At 51.0% G+C, this 12,140-nt stretch overlaps 1 protein-coding gene across 1 annotated transcript in view; it reads right to left on the bottom strand.

The window, feature by feature from the left end:
- The window catches only part of VWF (von Willebrand factor), a 159,186-nt gene extending 147,713 nt beyond the window's left edge, over nucleotides 1-11,473 (bottom strand). Inside the window, exons 1-5 of the mRNA XM_046661799.1 lie at nucleotides 11,299-11,473; nucleotides 10,034-10,088; nucleotides 8,372-8,536; nucleotides 903-1,005; nucleotides 465-673 (exon numbers count right to left, since the gene is read on the bottom strand). Of these exons, the coding sequence (XP_046517755.1) occupies nucleotides 465-673; nucleotides 903-1,005; nucleotides 8,372-8,536; nucleotides 10,034-10,088 (532 nt within the window). The 5' untranslated portion in view covers nucleotides 11,299-11,473. The remainder of the gene's footprint in view (nucleotides 1-464; nucleotides 674-902; nucleotides 1,006-8,371; nucleotides 8,537-10,033; nucleotides 10,089-11,298) is intronic.
- Between the last annotated feature and the right edge of the window lie 667 nt (nucleotides 11,474-12,140).

The following is a 12,140-nucleotide window of genomic DNA, read 5'->3' as shown; positions in this document are numbered from 1 at the left end:
TTACATATCAAAATTGGTTTGGTGCAGCTAAAGTAATATTTAAGGAAAATTTATAGCCTTAAATGTACATATTGGACCATAAAAAGTTTGAGAAATGAATGTTGGAGAAGACAGAAACAAATGATCTTACTATTATGAAATCTTATAGATTTCATCCATGAAGTTTCATTGTAGTGGCTCAGGAGGGTCTGTTCAAACCATCCAGCATTTACCAACCATCTACAATTATGAGTTGCTATGGGGAATTCAAAATTGAACCAAGTCAGGTTGCAGAAGCTCCAAGTTCTGGTTTGACAGAGGTCTAGGCAGTGACCAGAATACTGAGAGACTGGGTTGGCAGGATAAACTCAGGTGAGTCATGGGAAGGCTGGAATGCCAGGAGAGGAGTAGTGGTGAAGGTTTGTGAGCAGAGAAGTCACAAGCACAACCACGCCTTAGAGAAATGGCATCCCAGATCAACTTACCTTCTTGAGTGATAAAGTCATCTTCAGCGAAGATGTTGAAGTTGCCACATAGCCCACAGGTCTTGTTGAAGTATCTGTCTGACAACAGGACTTGAAAGTTGCCGCCACTGTCGATCCTGGCCACAAAGCCATAGGCCTCACTGGACAGCTTGTAGTACCCAGCCTCAGTTTCTAGATAGAGCCCTTTGGAGGCATAGGGCATGGAGACGCTGGAGGGACAAGGATGAGTTCAGGAAGTGAGGTTTTCACACATTTTCTGGATGTCCCTCTCACCCTTCAACCCCAACCCCACGCTACAGGGTTCAGCCTGTCGCTTCCTCTGGGCACATTTCCTTCCTCTCTCTGAGCTCCAGCTCCTTCGTCTGAAAAATGAGGGGTATTGGCAAGGGGGATCCCCAGGGTCCTTTCTAATTCAGACATTCTGGGCTTCTGACTTACCTCTGGTCCCCTTGCAGCACAGTACCGTTGACAAACAAATGGATGTCAAAGAATTCCCCGAGATACACAGAGAGACTCACTCTCTTGCCATTTTGGAAGTCCCCTGAAAGAGAAAAGAATCAGCAGTGGTGATTATTACCCAAAAAAGTTCATAAATTTATTTATAATCATCATCCCTATAATCTTATCTCAGTGAAAAACTCCCAAAAAGACTTACATGGGCAACAAAAATCTCCCCAAAAATCTCATTTACTCACTCATCTTTCCATTCATCTAAAAATAATTGTTGAGTGCCTTTCAGATACAAAGTCCTCTAATAATCTCTAATATTTCTCAAAAGGAAAATGTAAAAGCATGACTCCTTCCTTCTGCAAGTTTGTGATCTAAGTATAAAGATAAGATCAGTGTTAGAAAATGTTCTCTCGGGACAGCCTAACTCGGAGTCCCTGGGCTCTTGTTTAAAATGGAGATGCCTGAGTCCCACCTCAGTTGACTGAATTTGATTCTCTGGGAGAAGTTTAGAGACACTGTAGGTAAAGTGCCTCACTCGGTGTGGGGGACTTAATCAGGATGCAATAAATGATCCATGCTGCCATTAGGGACATTTGAATCGCCAAACGCATGATAACGTAGTCTCTGACAACAATCCAGTTGTGAGGGGCAGACACAGAGACACGGGTGATGGCAGTTGACATGAAAGCAGGAAAACAGTCAGGAGCCCCATCCTGCAGCGTTACAAAGACTCAGCAATCCACAGCTAGCCCTTGAGAACTGAGGCTTGTGCTGGGCCCTTGACATTCAAAGATAAGCAAGAGGCCATAGGAGATGAAGGCGCCAGGAGGAACAGGGTAGAGTCTGAGGCTCAAGCCTTCAAGACTGAGAGATTGATGGAAATAGGGAAGACGAAGGGCAGCCAGTGAAGACAGAGACGGAAGATGCCGGAGAAGGAGAGGCAAATGTGGAGACACAGTGCCTTAGGGTTCCTGAAGAAATGGGGCCTAGGACCCAGGTGCAAAGGTTAACCTTGACCATGAGGAAATGTGCCTTCTCAGGAGAGGGTGGGCTCCAGGTCCTCAGCAAAGAGGAGGCAAGAATGTCTATGGAACTAAGCCTAGAAGACTCGGGAAGGTTTGTTGACATGAAGTGCTGCTGCCACAGCTGGGGCCACTGGTAAAGAGAACCAAGGAAGGGGTCGCCTCAGTCACAGCCTGGCAGGTCTGAGAGGGGGCCTGTGCTGCACCAAGGCTGCTGGAGGACGTGACCACCTGGTACACACACACATGTGCGCGCGCACACACGCACACACACACTCCTAACCAACTGGAATGAGCCAGAAAATAGACTTGTTCCTGGTGAGATCACAGTGAGGGCCATCGCATGTAAATAACCAGCCCATTCTCAGAACAGGCTTGAATGATAAACTGCCAGCAGCTCAGAGACCACCAAGAAAGGCCCACAGACCACCCACAGTCCACAGCCACGTTCCACTGAACTGTGGACCAGCACCGTCAGGAGGAACAGGAGATGCCAACCAAGCTAAGGGGTTTGTCCTATTCGACTGAGAAGTCTTGCCTGCACCACATCTTCACTTAAAACAAGCAAATCCTTAAAAAGTTAAGCAAACTTTCTGACAGCAAGAGATTAGCCAAGAAAAACAGATAGAACCAGATAAATCAGTGATTGAACAAACTAAAAAGTTAATGGCAGGGGCTGGCCTGGTGGCACAGTGGTTAAGTTTGCACGTTCTGCTCCAGAAGCCCAGGGTTTACTTGTTCAGATCCCGGGTGTGGATCTACGCACTGCCTATCAAGCCATGCTGTGGCAGGCACCCCACTTATAAAGTTAAGGAAGATGGGCACGGATGTTAGCTCAGGGCCAATCTTCCTCGGCAAAAAAAGAGAAGGATTGGTGGCAGATGTTAGCTCAGGGCTAATCTTCCTCAAAAAAAATTTTTAAATAATAATAATAAAGTTAATGGCAGAATCTGAGTGATGGGCATATGAGGGTCCACCCTGGATGGCTGAGGGAGGACCTAAGGGCAGTCAATCCACATACAAGGCAGGAGGGTAGCGAGGGGATTTTGGAAGTGGGTCCTGGAGAAGTCTTCAATTCAGAAAAACATGCTACAGCAGCACAAAGGATCCTGGAGATCATCTAAATAAGCAGCTTTAAGACTTTTTGCAGAAAGCAGAGTAAAAACACAATTTACTTCATGACCCAATCTGCACACTCACACATCTCACATAACAGTACCGACTCCTCCCATGTGCCATGCACACAGATACTTTCTGATGTCTTCTATTCCATTTAATTTAATTTTTTTTAATGCTGGTTACAACCATTAATTGATTTTAGGACGCCTAGGTTGTGACTCAGTTTGAAAAACACTAATCTAGACTAAATCCATTTTACAGATGCAGAAACTGAGGCCTTAGTTTACAACAGGGTTTCCCCACCTTGGCACCATTGACATGTGGGGCCAGACCCCTCTCTGTTGCACTCTGTGCGGGGTGGGACAATTAGCAGGATCCAGGGCCTCTCCCCACCAGATGCCAGTAGCGTCCTCCACCCCGCAGTGTGACAACTCAAAAATGTCTCCGGCTACTGCCAAACGTTCTCTAGGGGAAAAATCACCCCGGCTGCGAACTATTGGTTTACATGTTAACACGGGGCAGAGCCCACACTAGATTTCCTGACTCCAAGTCCAAACCTCCCTTCGCAGCACGAAGCTGTCGCACGGGCACCTGAGTGCTCTGGGCTCAGTGAACCACTAATGCGGGGAGAACTCTAGCTTAGCCTCATATTTTATTTGTTTTATTCTCTCCCGCAGGACTCAGGGGGCATCTGATGACGTGCAGCCATGAGGAAGACGAGCCATAAGAAAGTGCCGGGGAGGGAGGAGGAACTCCCACACTCCACCAACCCGCAGGTTAGCACGTCCTGAAACTGCTAGGAAAGGGTGGGCTGGGTGTCCACCCAAGAGGCCAGAGCAAACCAGAGAAGTTCTCCCCTGTGGCCTCGAGTCCCGTCTGGGCTCTTGGACGCCATGACTGAGGCGCTAAGCGAGAAAGCAGGGCTCCCCAGCGTGTTGGAGCGAGAAGCATCCTGGGAAGCAGGCCAACTGTTGGAAGCAGATCAGATCTGAATGCTTTCTCCAATTTAGGGTGTAAACCCACCACTCTGCATTTCTAATGAACACTCCACCCTCCACGCCTGTGATTCTGACACAGGTGAACACGGTCCAAACAGCGAGAATCAGCGATCTGGTCTAAAGGCACCATTTACTGATGTAGAAACTAAGGCTGCAGCTGGGGAAGTGACTCAGCACATTGTTGGCTGTTTCTGGCTCTCTCTGGGCTGGTCTGGGAGCCAGGTCCTGCTGCACGGCTTAGGAAGAGCAGTCTCTCCAAGCACAGGGCACCAGGACTCCCGCCGTCTCTCCCTGGTCCCCGTGCTGGCAGGCTAGGAGACCCATGGTCTTGACCTGGGACCCTGGGGCCTGCCTGACCAGGAGCAGAGATTGAGGAAAGGGGCCTTCCCTTTGCACCAGGTGGTCCTTCACGCTCAGACATAAACACTTTACCCAGGATGTGAACAACGTCCACAGGCACTCGAAGAGGAATGTGAATTTGTGGTTCGGAATCGAGGAAACAGGATGTCATTGGAAAACAATGGAGCAGAGGTGTGTGCAAGGACACAGTCACGTGTGGGGAACTGAAGTGCGGCTTCCAAGCACATTGGACCCCTTCCCCTGGGCTCAGGGCCACAGGCCCCTGAAGCAGCAGCACCAGCCCACCCTCCACATGCCCAGCCTCCCAGATTATTCCTCTCCTCCCAACAACCCCACCACCACCAAAAACAGAAATGGTGCCACGCATTCTCTCTGAGGGTAGCAGCACGGTTTTCGGTGGGAATTAAACCAATCCACATTAAAGTGTGACTGACCCATAGCCTGGTTCAGGCCAATTACATGCCAGAAAAGTGACACATAACAAGAGTAAGTTGTTAAAAGAAAAGACTACTGGCCCAGTAGGGTGTCCCCCTGGGATGTTTTGATGTTTGACACAGACCCACAGTTCCTCCTTGACCACCAAAACTCAGGAAAGGATGGCCAGAGAGGTCCGGCCTCTGACACAAACCCACATGGGTGTGTTGGAGGGTGTTACCCTGACCTTCATAGAAATGCCCTTGAGGGCCCAGCAGCCTCTCATCTCCACCAGGTTCACGTCCAACAAGTGGACGCCCTGTGTCAAGGCAGCTGCTTCCAGTCACTAAGGTTTGGGTAACACTTCACGTTTGCAAATAAGGTATCTCCCTTAATCCTCACAGTATCTCCACTTTAAAGATGAGGAGACGCTGAGCGGCTTCCCTAAGGCCTCTCAGTGAAGAGGAGAGCAGAGATGAGAGCCCAGTTTTCTGACTCCAACTCTAGCTGTTTCTATGCTTCCATTTCCTGCTGGGGCAGAGCCACCAGGTCATATGGGATGGAAAACAGCCCATCAGCACAAGTTGATGAGCCCAACGTTGGAGAGGCCCAGATTGGTCAGGGGAGCTTCATGGAGGAGGTGACAGTGACAGCCCAGAGGCACCAGCGCAGCCTGAGTCTCCCCGCCCACAAGGGCTACCCTTTAGCAGGGAGGGGTCCCAAGTTTGGCTTAAGTAGGGAGAGGGAGTTTTCCAACGTGCTGCTCAACTGCCTAAGCCCAGAATATGAACTCCGTGTCTGGTCCTAAGATTTCGCTACGTGCTGTTTACAAACCTGTCTCTGGGAGAAGGAGTTTGCAGCAGAGCCGAGCTCAAACAGATCACGGATCAAGACAGTAACCCCCTCCAGGGTACGCTAGTGTCTCCATGGGCTCCGCCTCCCTGGAAACTCCACTGAAGCCCAAAGCCATGGTGTGGAGACGGTGTCACTATTTCTTCTTTCAAAGCCTTCCTCCTGTCCCTCCTAAGCCTCCATTCCCAATGACACCCCCAGAGCCGTCTCAGGTAGAGGGTCTGTGTTACCTCCACTATGACTTCTAAGGTGAAGAAATTCACTTAAAGACTGGGGCCACCTGAGGTGGGAGGAGCTGAGCCTCCAGCTTCCCAGAGAAAGTGAAGGGGTGCTTTTTCTTCCCAGCTGCTGCCTCTGACGCAAGGTGTGTCCCCAAAGTTCAGTGTCCAGAATAGCTTCCCCGATTTTTCACGCCCTAGGGATGTCTCTGGTCCTTTTCACTGCTGCCTGGTTACCGTGGCCAAGGCCACAATGCCTCCCACCTCTCTCCCTTTCCAGAGCATCTTGGCAAAGTACCAGCTCCCTCCGAGCCTTGCCCTTGTACAAGACTCTGTGCTTCCTCCTCAGTGCCGCCGAATCGAGAGACAAACTGGCCGTCAGACCATAGGACGCGGCACTCAGCCTCACCCTGTGACCCAGCATGACGTCCCAGTGATCCCCAGCCCTCTGCTTCTCAAAGTTTGGTCCCCAAACCAGCAGCATCAGCATCAGCATCAGCATCAGCTGGGAACTTGTTAGAAATGAACACTTCAAGGCCACTCCAGATCCACTGACGCAGAAACTCTGGCTGTGGAGCCCAGCAACCTGTTACCAACCAGCCCGCCGGGAGAACCTGTGACCCGTGCTAAGGTTTGAGAACCATTGCTCCAGCCACACTGACCTCCCCACTGGGCTGCATGGAATGAACATATGCTCCTTCCAGCCCCTTCCCCATGCTCAAGCTGTCCCCACTGCATGGAGCCCCGCCCCGGTCCTCTCTGCCCAAACAAAACCCCTCCCCCAAGGCTCCTCACCCACCATGCTTTTCAGAAATCAGCTCTTGGGTGCCATGGAGAACCAAGCTTCAAGGATCCCCCCATCCAGTGTTAACAGAGACCCCAGGGAGCTAAGCACTGGCAAACTAAGATGAGAGATGCAGTCTTTGCTCTTGAGGGACTCATGGAGGAGTAAGAAAAATGGCAGTCCCCTGCAGTTCAGTCCGCTGAAGTCACACTGCCATGGGTTTTCCAGTAGGGGCAGGGCAGGCGGGGAAGACAGCACAAGCGGGCAGCCCAGAAAGCAGGAGAACCTCATAGCTATGGCCAGCAGACAGCTCGCTCAGCTCCCAAGCAGAGCCTAACCCAGCGCTGGACGCAGAGGTTGCTGCAGCCAGCCTTGTTGACTGGCAGAGTGACAACCCCAAGAGCCCTATTGCCTGCCTCTCACATAAGGGTCTGGGTGTTGACAAACACTCTCTCCTTGACCAGACCTGAGTCAGGCTCCTCTGAGCCCTCTTCTCCGTTAGGTCTTCACCTTGGCTCTGTCCTTGGTCTGCTTGGTCCAGTTTTAGCAAGAAACCTACTGGGTCAGTTTAGTGGAAATCCCCCACCCTCAATATCTAGTCAAATTCCTCACACCTCCCCCCAAAATCATATCCCCCTGACCTGCCTTCAGCAAGAATCCTGTCAAGTTGGCTTACCAGAATCCCCACTACTCCTGGTGCTTCCTCTTGATCATTTCCCATCCACTGACCCCCACCCTGCTCCTTGGTTATAAATCCCCACTAGTCCTTGTTCTATTAGATGGGGATAGAAGCCCCATCTCTCTCTCCCCTACTGCAAGCCCCCCTATTGAGTGGCCCCTCTTAAATAAAGTCTGCCTTACTGTCTTTAACAAGTGTTATGAAAAATTTTGCTTTAACAGTGTGGGTCTGTCCACTGCCATCTCAACTCCCGAAGGCTGAGAGCCCCACATTTGTAGGTTTCGAGGGATCCCTCCCTCACACACCACACACATCTGATTAATTCTTAGAGAGTGATGGTCACCAAACTACAATTTTCCATCACCGCCTCCAGCCCTACTCCCGGCCTTGGAAAGTGCCCTCTCTCTTCTCTTGACCTGAGAAGCCTAGGATCAAAATCCAGCTCCTCCTTTTATCATCTGTCAGCCCTTGGGAGAATCATGGAACTTCCTTGGGCTTCAGCTCTTCATTTGTGAAACAGGGGCGACTGTACCTGTCCCTACATCTCAGAGCTGCTCTCCGGGTGCAGAGGTAACATGACAGAACCAGCACTTTTCCAGGAACACAGGAGATGCTCAACATCAGCTGGATACTCTGAATTCCACCAAGAACCTACAACGATCCCTCCCTTTTGCTAGGAACTTTGTGTGTTGCAATGCACCTTCTGGTTCACCATTTCTCCTGATGCTCCAGAGCTCCCAGGGTGGTGTCTGGACGCAGAGCAATGGACACACCCACTGGAGAAGCATGAAGACTCTCTCCATCCCACCGTGCTCCCATGGGGAGAGACCCAGGGAGAAGCCAAGGGAAGCCCTGTGTCGTGGAAAGGCCATTCCCCTCCACTTTCTCCACGGGGATCTTCAAGTTCAGGCAAGAATAGGTACCCTCACCAATTCCTGGCAGCCCCCACCCCAGGGTTGAGCTCAGCTGGTCACCCTACTCTGGATTTCTCCCTCAGTGCCCAGAACTCACCGATAAGCGAGAAGGAGCGTTTCTGGCAGTCCCCAGCCAGGAGGTAACTGCAGTCTCCCGCAAAGCTGTACATGCTCTCATCAAAGGTGTTGACGAAGTCACCTCCAAAGAGGCTGCATCGGCCCATCGATGACCTGCCAAGAGTCCCTTCCGCACAAAAGGTCCCTGGAGGGAGAGGCCACAGGTGAGCACAGCTGGGACCACCAGCCCAGACCGCTCCAGCCTTGTAGAAATGAGGCCACATCTGACAGAAACTGGGCTGCGGGGAAGTACTTTCCATCCTAAGCAAGACTAGAGCTGTTGCTTTCAGCCCACAGATACGGCCCAGGACTCACAGAAAACAATGAAGGAGCTGTTTTTCAGGAAATCTATTAGCTGTAATGACATTTACTTACTGATTTAAAACATAGCACATGTTCATTATAGAAAATTTGGAGAAGATAGAAGAATAATACAAAAAAGTTAAATCATCTGTTACAAACATTTATCAATAACTGGAGTTGACATTACAGTGTTTGTCTTTCTGTTCTATTTTACAGCATATATACAATCAAGGATTTTTTACAATTTTGTGATCATCCTGTGCAAATTATTTATAACCTGTTTATTTCTCAATATATTGTAAGAATTGATCCATTGCACATACTTCCAAAACACAATTTTTAGTGGCTGCATTATATTTTGCAACTAAATGTATATAGTATAGCTCCTCAATTTTAGGTTCTTAGCATTTTTCCAAATTTTCTGATATACAAATAGATTGTATATAAATAAATAGATTGTAAATAAATATATAATGAACATTCTTGTACATTAATCTACTTGTATATCTTGAACAGATTAACTTCTAAACAGATAAGCCTGTGTGCCTGACACATAGAATCTATGAAGTGACTTCTGCAGGGTCACATGCTAACTTCGAGGGGACCTGCCTGCCACTTTCACAATCTGTATGTGTGTGTGTGTGTGTGTGCACACGCATGCACAGGACACCTAGTAGGAAGATGCAGAAGGTGTGACAAATGTACATTTTGCCCTGGACCAACCTGAGCAGTAGGCTGGATGCTGCTGGCTTGAGCAGGCTAAGTGGAGCAGGCCAGGGTCAGAAAAGGGTCCTTCCTGCTGTTCACAGACTCAGAATTTCCGCCAGGGAAGGAAGGCAGTGTCATGCAGAGAAAGGGGGCAGGCCTGGGACCCAGGAGAACTGACCTCTGATCTTGGCTCTGTGTCACTTTGGAGCAGTCATTTTTCCTCTCTGACCCTCAGTCTCTTCATCTGTACCAGGAGAGGTTCAACTAGATGACCTCCACAATCCCTTCTAAAACCAATAATCTATCCAAATCTTGGATTCCTTCTTCCCCATCCCCCATCCCCATCATATAGGACTGTTGTGTGTGGCCCTTGTGCTTCTTAATTCCCCAATCAGAGAAGACATTTACAGGCACCTGCTCCTTGAGAGACACAAGTCAAGGGCAGAGGGCTCTGCAGAACCTTCATAAGAGGAATTAAACAGGTAGCCACTGATTCTGGCAGGCCCTACACCAGCCTAACATGGAGCAGGGCACACAGGTGAGCTCCAGACACACCTGCTGATTCCTGGAAGAAAGTTGTTCCCAATGGCCCTCGGGCAGGAGGGAAGAGTGGCAGCACTTTGGTACCTACCTGGCAAGGTGAGGGCCAAAGCGAGCAGCACCCTTGCGAGCCTGGCAGGAACCATCTGCAGAGAAGCAGGAGAAATGAGCCAGTGGTCACTACCTGTGTAGGTGGCTGCTGGTCTGTGCTACTGCCTGTGTGTGACGTGGGAAGAACATTGTTTTTAAAGCAAGATAAGAGATTGACCTCTATTTGCCCCTTGAACGTGAACTGCTGGTCCCCAGAAAAAGCCCATGGCTAGAGCAGGGCTCAAGAGTGACAATCACCTGGAGCCAGGGCCCAGGCCACTTTCCCCCAAACAGCAGTCCCAGAGCCAGGAGAGGGGCGGGGAGCTCTGCCTCACCTCCATATGCCTCCAGACCAGCCTGACCTCTCATTTCCCTGCACTCCCGCAGCAGCTGAGAGCTGCTGCCCACCTGGTTCCTTCCTACCTCTTCATCCTTCCACACTTGGCAGCAAACTGAGAAGTGGGAACTGTCTTCTGCTTCTGTTCCTACCACCAGCACCCAGACTTAGAGGATGCTCGGGAACCACGGATTAGACTACGGTTTGCTGCTCAGCCACCCGCAGGGTTCCAGGGCTGCCTTGCTTCTCATCCCCAGCACTGAGCACGCTGGTGCCCGGCACCCAGGAGATGCTCCAGCAATGTTTGCTGAGTTGATCTGATAAATAGACAAGAGTCCAGCAGCCCTGGACCCAGGCAAGGTTCCCCACTATGCAGTCCCCCCGAAAGGGATGATTGACCCTGGTGGGCAGAGCACACCCCAAGTCCCTTTGAGCCCCTGCTCAAGGTTGCTAAATTAAGTGCAGAATCTGTCACCTGAGATTCACTGGGGGTGACTCCTTTCCTACCCAATGCCCCACCCCGCCAAACAAAGGAGAGAGAAACCCAATCAATTATGCATCTGTGGAAGGAACACTTTGATGTCATACGACCAAGTCTTGGACTCAAAGCAGCGGCCCCTCCCCTACAACCTCCCAACACACAGGTGCATCAGGCTGCTCCCAGAGGGTACCCAGAGGTGAGGGCAAAGCTTGTTCCAGTCTCATCTGGTCAGGTATTACAAGCTGTGAAACCCAAGCCTGAACAGGAGCAGCCACAGGACCCCTCAGAGGCAAGTGGAGGAGGGGGCATTAGGATGGTCTCTAGCTTTGAATCACCCCTTAAACAAAGCCCCTCTGGTCCAGGGACAGAGAATCCCAGCCCCCCAAGAGTAGGATCAGCCCTGCATCTTCTCCCACAACTGAGCCAGCCCTTCTCCCCAAAGCCATACCTTCCTCTGCAAATGGGGGCTGCAGGGGTCTCCAAGTTCCCGTGGGAAATGGCCTCGGCCACGCAGTGGGGCTGCCAGCCCTAGGCCATGCTCCCCAGTAGCTGCTGCTGCTGATGGGGTGGCTGCGGCTCCGGACTGTCCTGCTGTTGACTGACCCAGGGACTGTGGACTCCCTGCGGCTGGGGGAAATGAAGGCCAAGTTGTGACGTCCACCAACCCCCCCCTTCCCCACCACAATAGCTGTGAGCTGCCACAACAGGGGACTGGCCTCCTCTTAATTGCCCAGAGGAAACAATGAACGGAAATGGTATTAGAAGCACCTCCAAGCTGATAAGGCTTTGAACAGTTTGGTGGGAGACCTCTAAGCAGCTGCCATAAGGAGCTGCCTGCTCTCCCCATGGCCCCCACCCCAGGTCCCTGGTCCTCCCCACACACTGTGCTCCATACGCGGATGGCCAGGAATGCTGCTTGTACCGGGCAGGCTGGTCCAGGCCAGAGAGGAATCCAGACCAGACCAACACAACTTCAGGATCCAGCTTCCAAGCCAGACCCCAGGGAAGTCTGGAAAACACCTCCGCCTGAGCCAACGCAGCAGCCATGTTTGGAGGAAGGAGAGAGTTAATGCTTCCTGTCCACGCCAGGTGTGAATGATCCAGTCCTGGCCCCTGACAAAAACAGCCCCTTTGGGGCCTGGCTGGGGCTAATGGACCAATTAAAGATGGGGGGCCTGGTCACAAGCCCAGGCCTCTGTAAAATGGTGGCTGGGTGGTGTGATTCCAACACTCTCCCCAAAGACTCTTCCACCCTCTCCTGGTGCCCTGCCTCCTCCCCCGACCACACAC

Source organism: Equus quagga, chromosome 1, assembly GCF_021613505.1.
Source record: "Equus quagga isolate Etosha38 chromosome 1, UCLA_HA_Equagga_1.0, whole genome shotgun sequence".
In the NCBI taxonomy this organism is placed as follows: domain Eukaryota; kingdom Metazoa; phylum Chordata; class Mammalia; order Perissodactyla; family Equidae; genus Equus; species Equus quagga.
The sequence above is the reverse complement of the archived record's forward strand: the minus strand, read 5'-3'. Positions and strand labels throughout refer to the sequence as shown.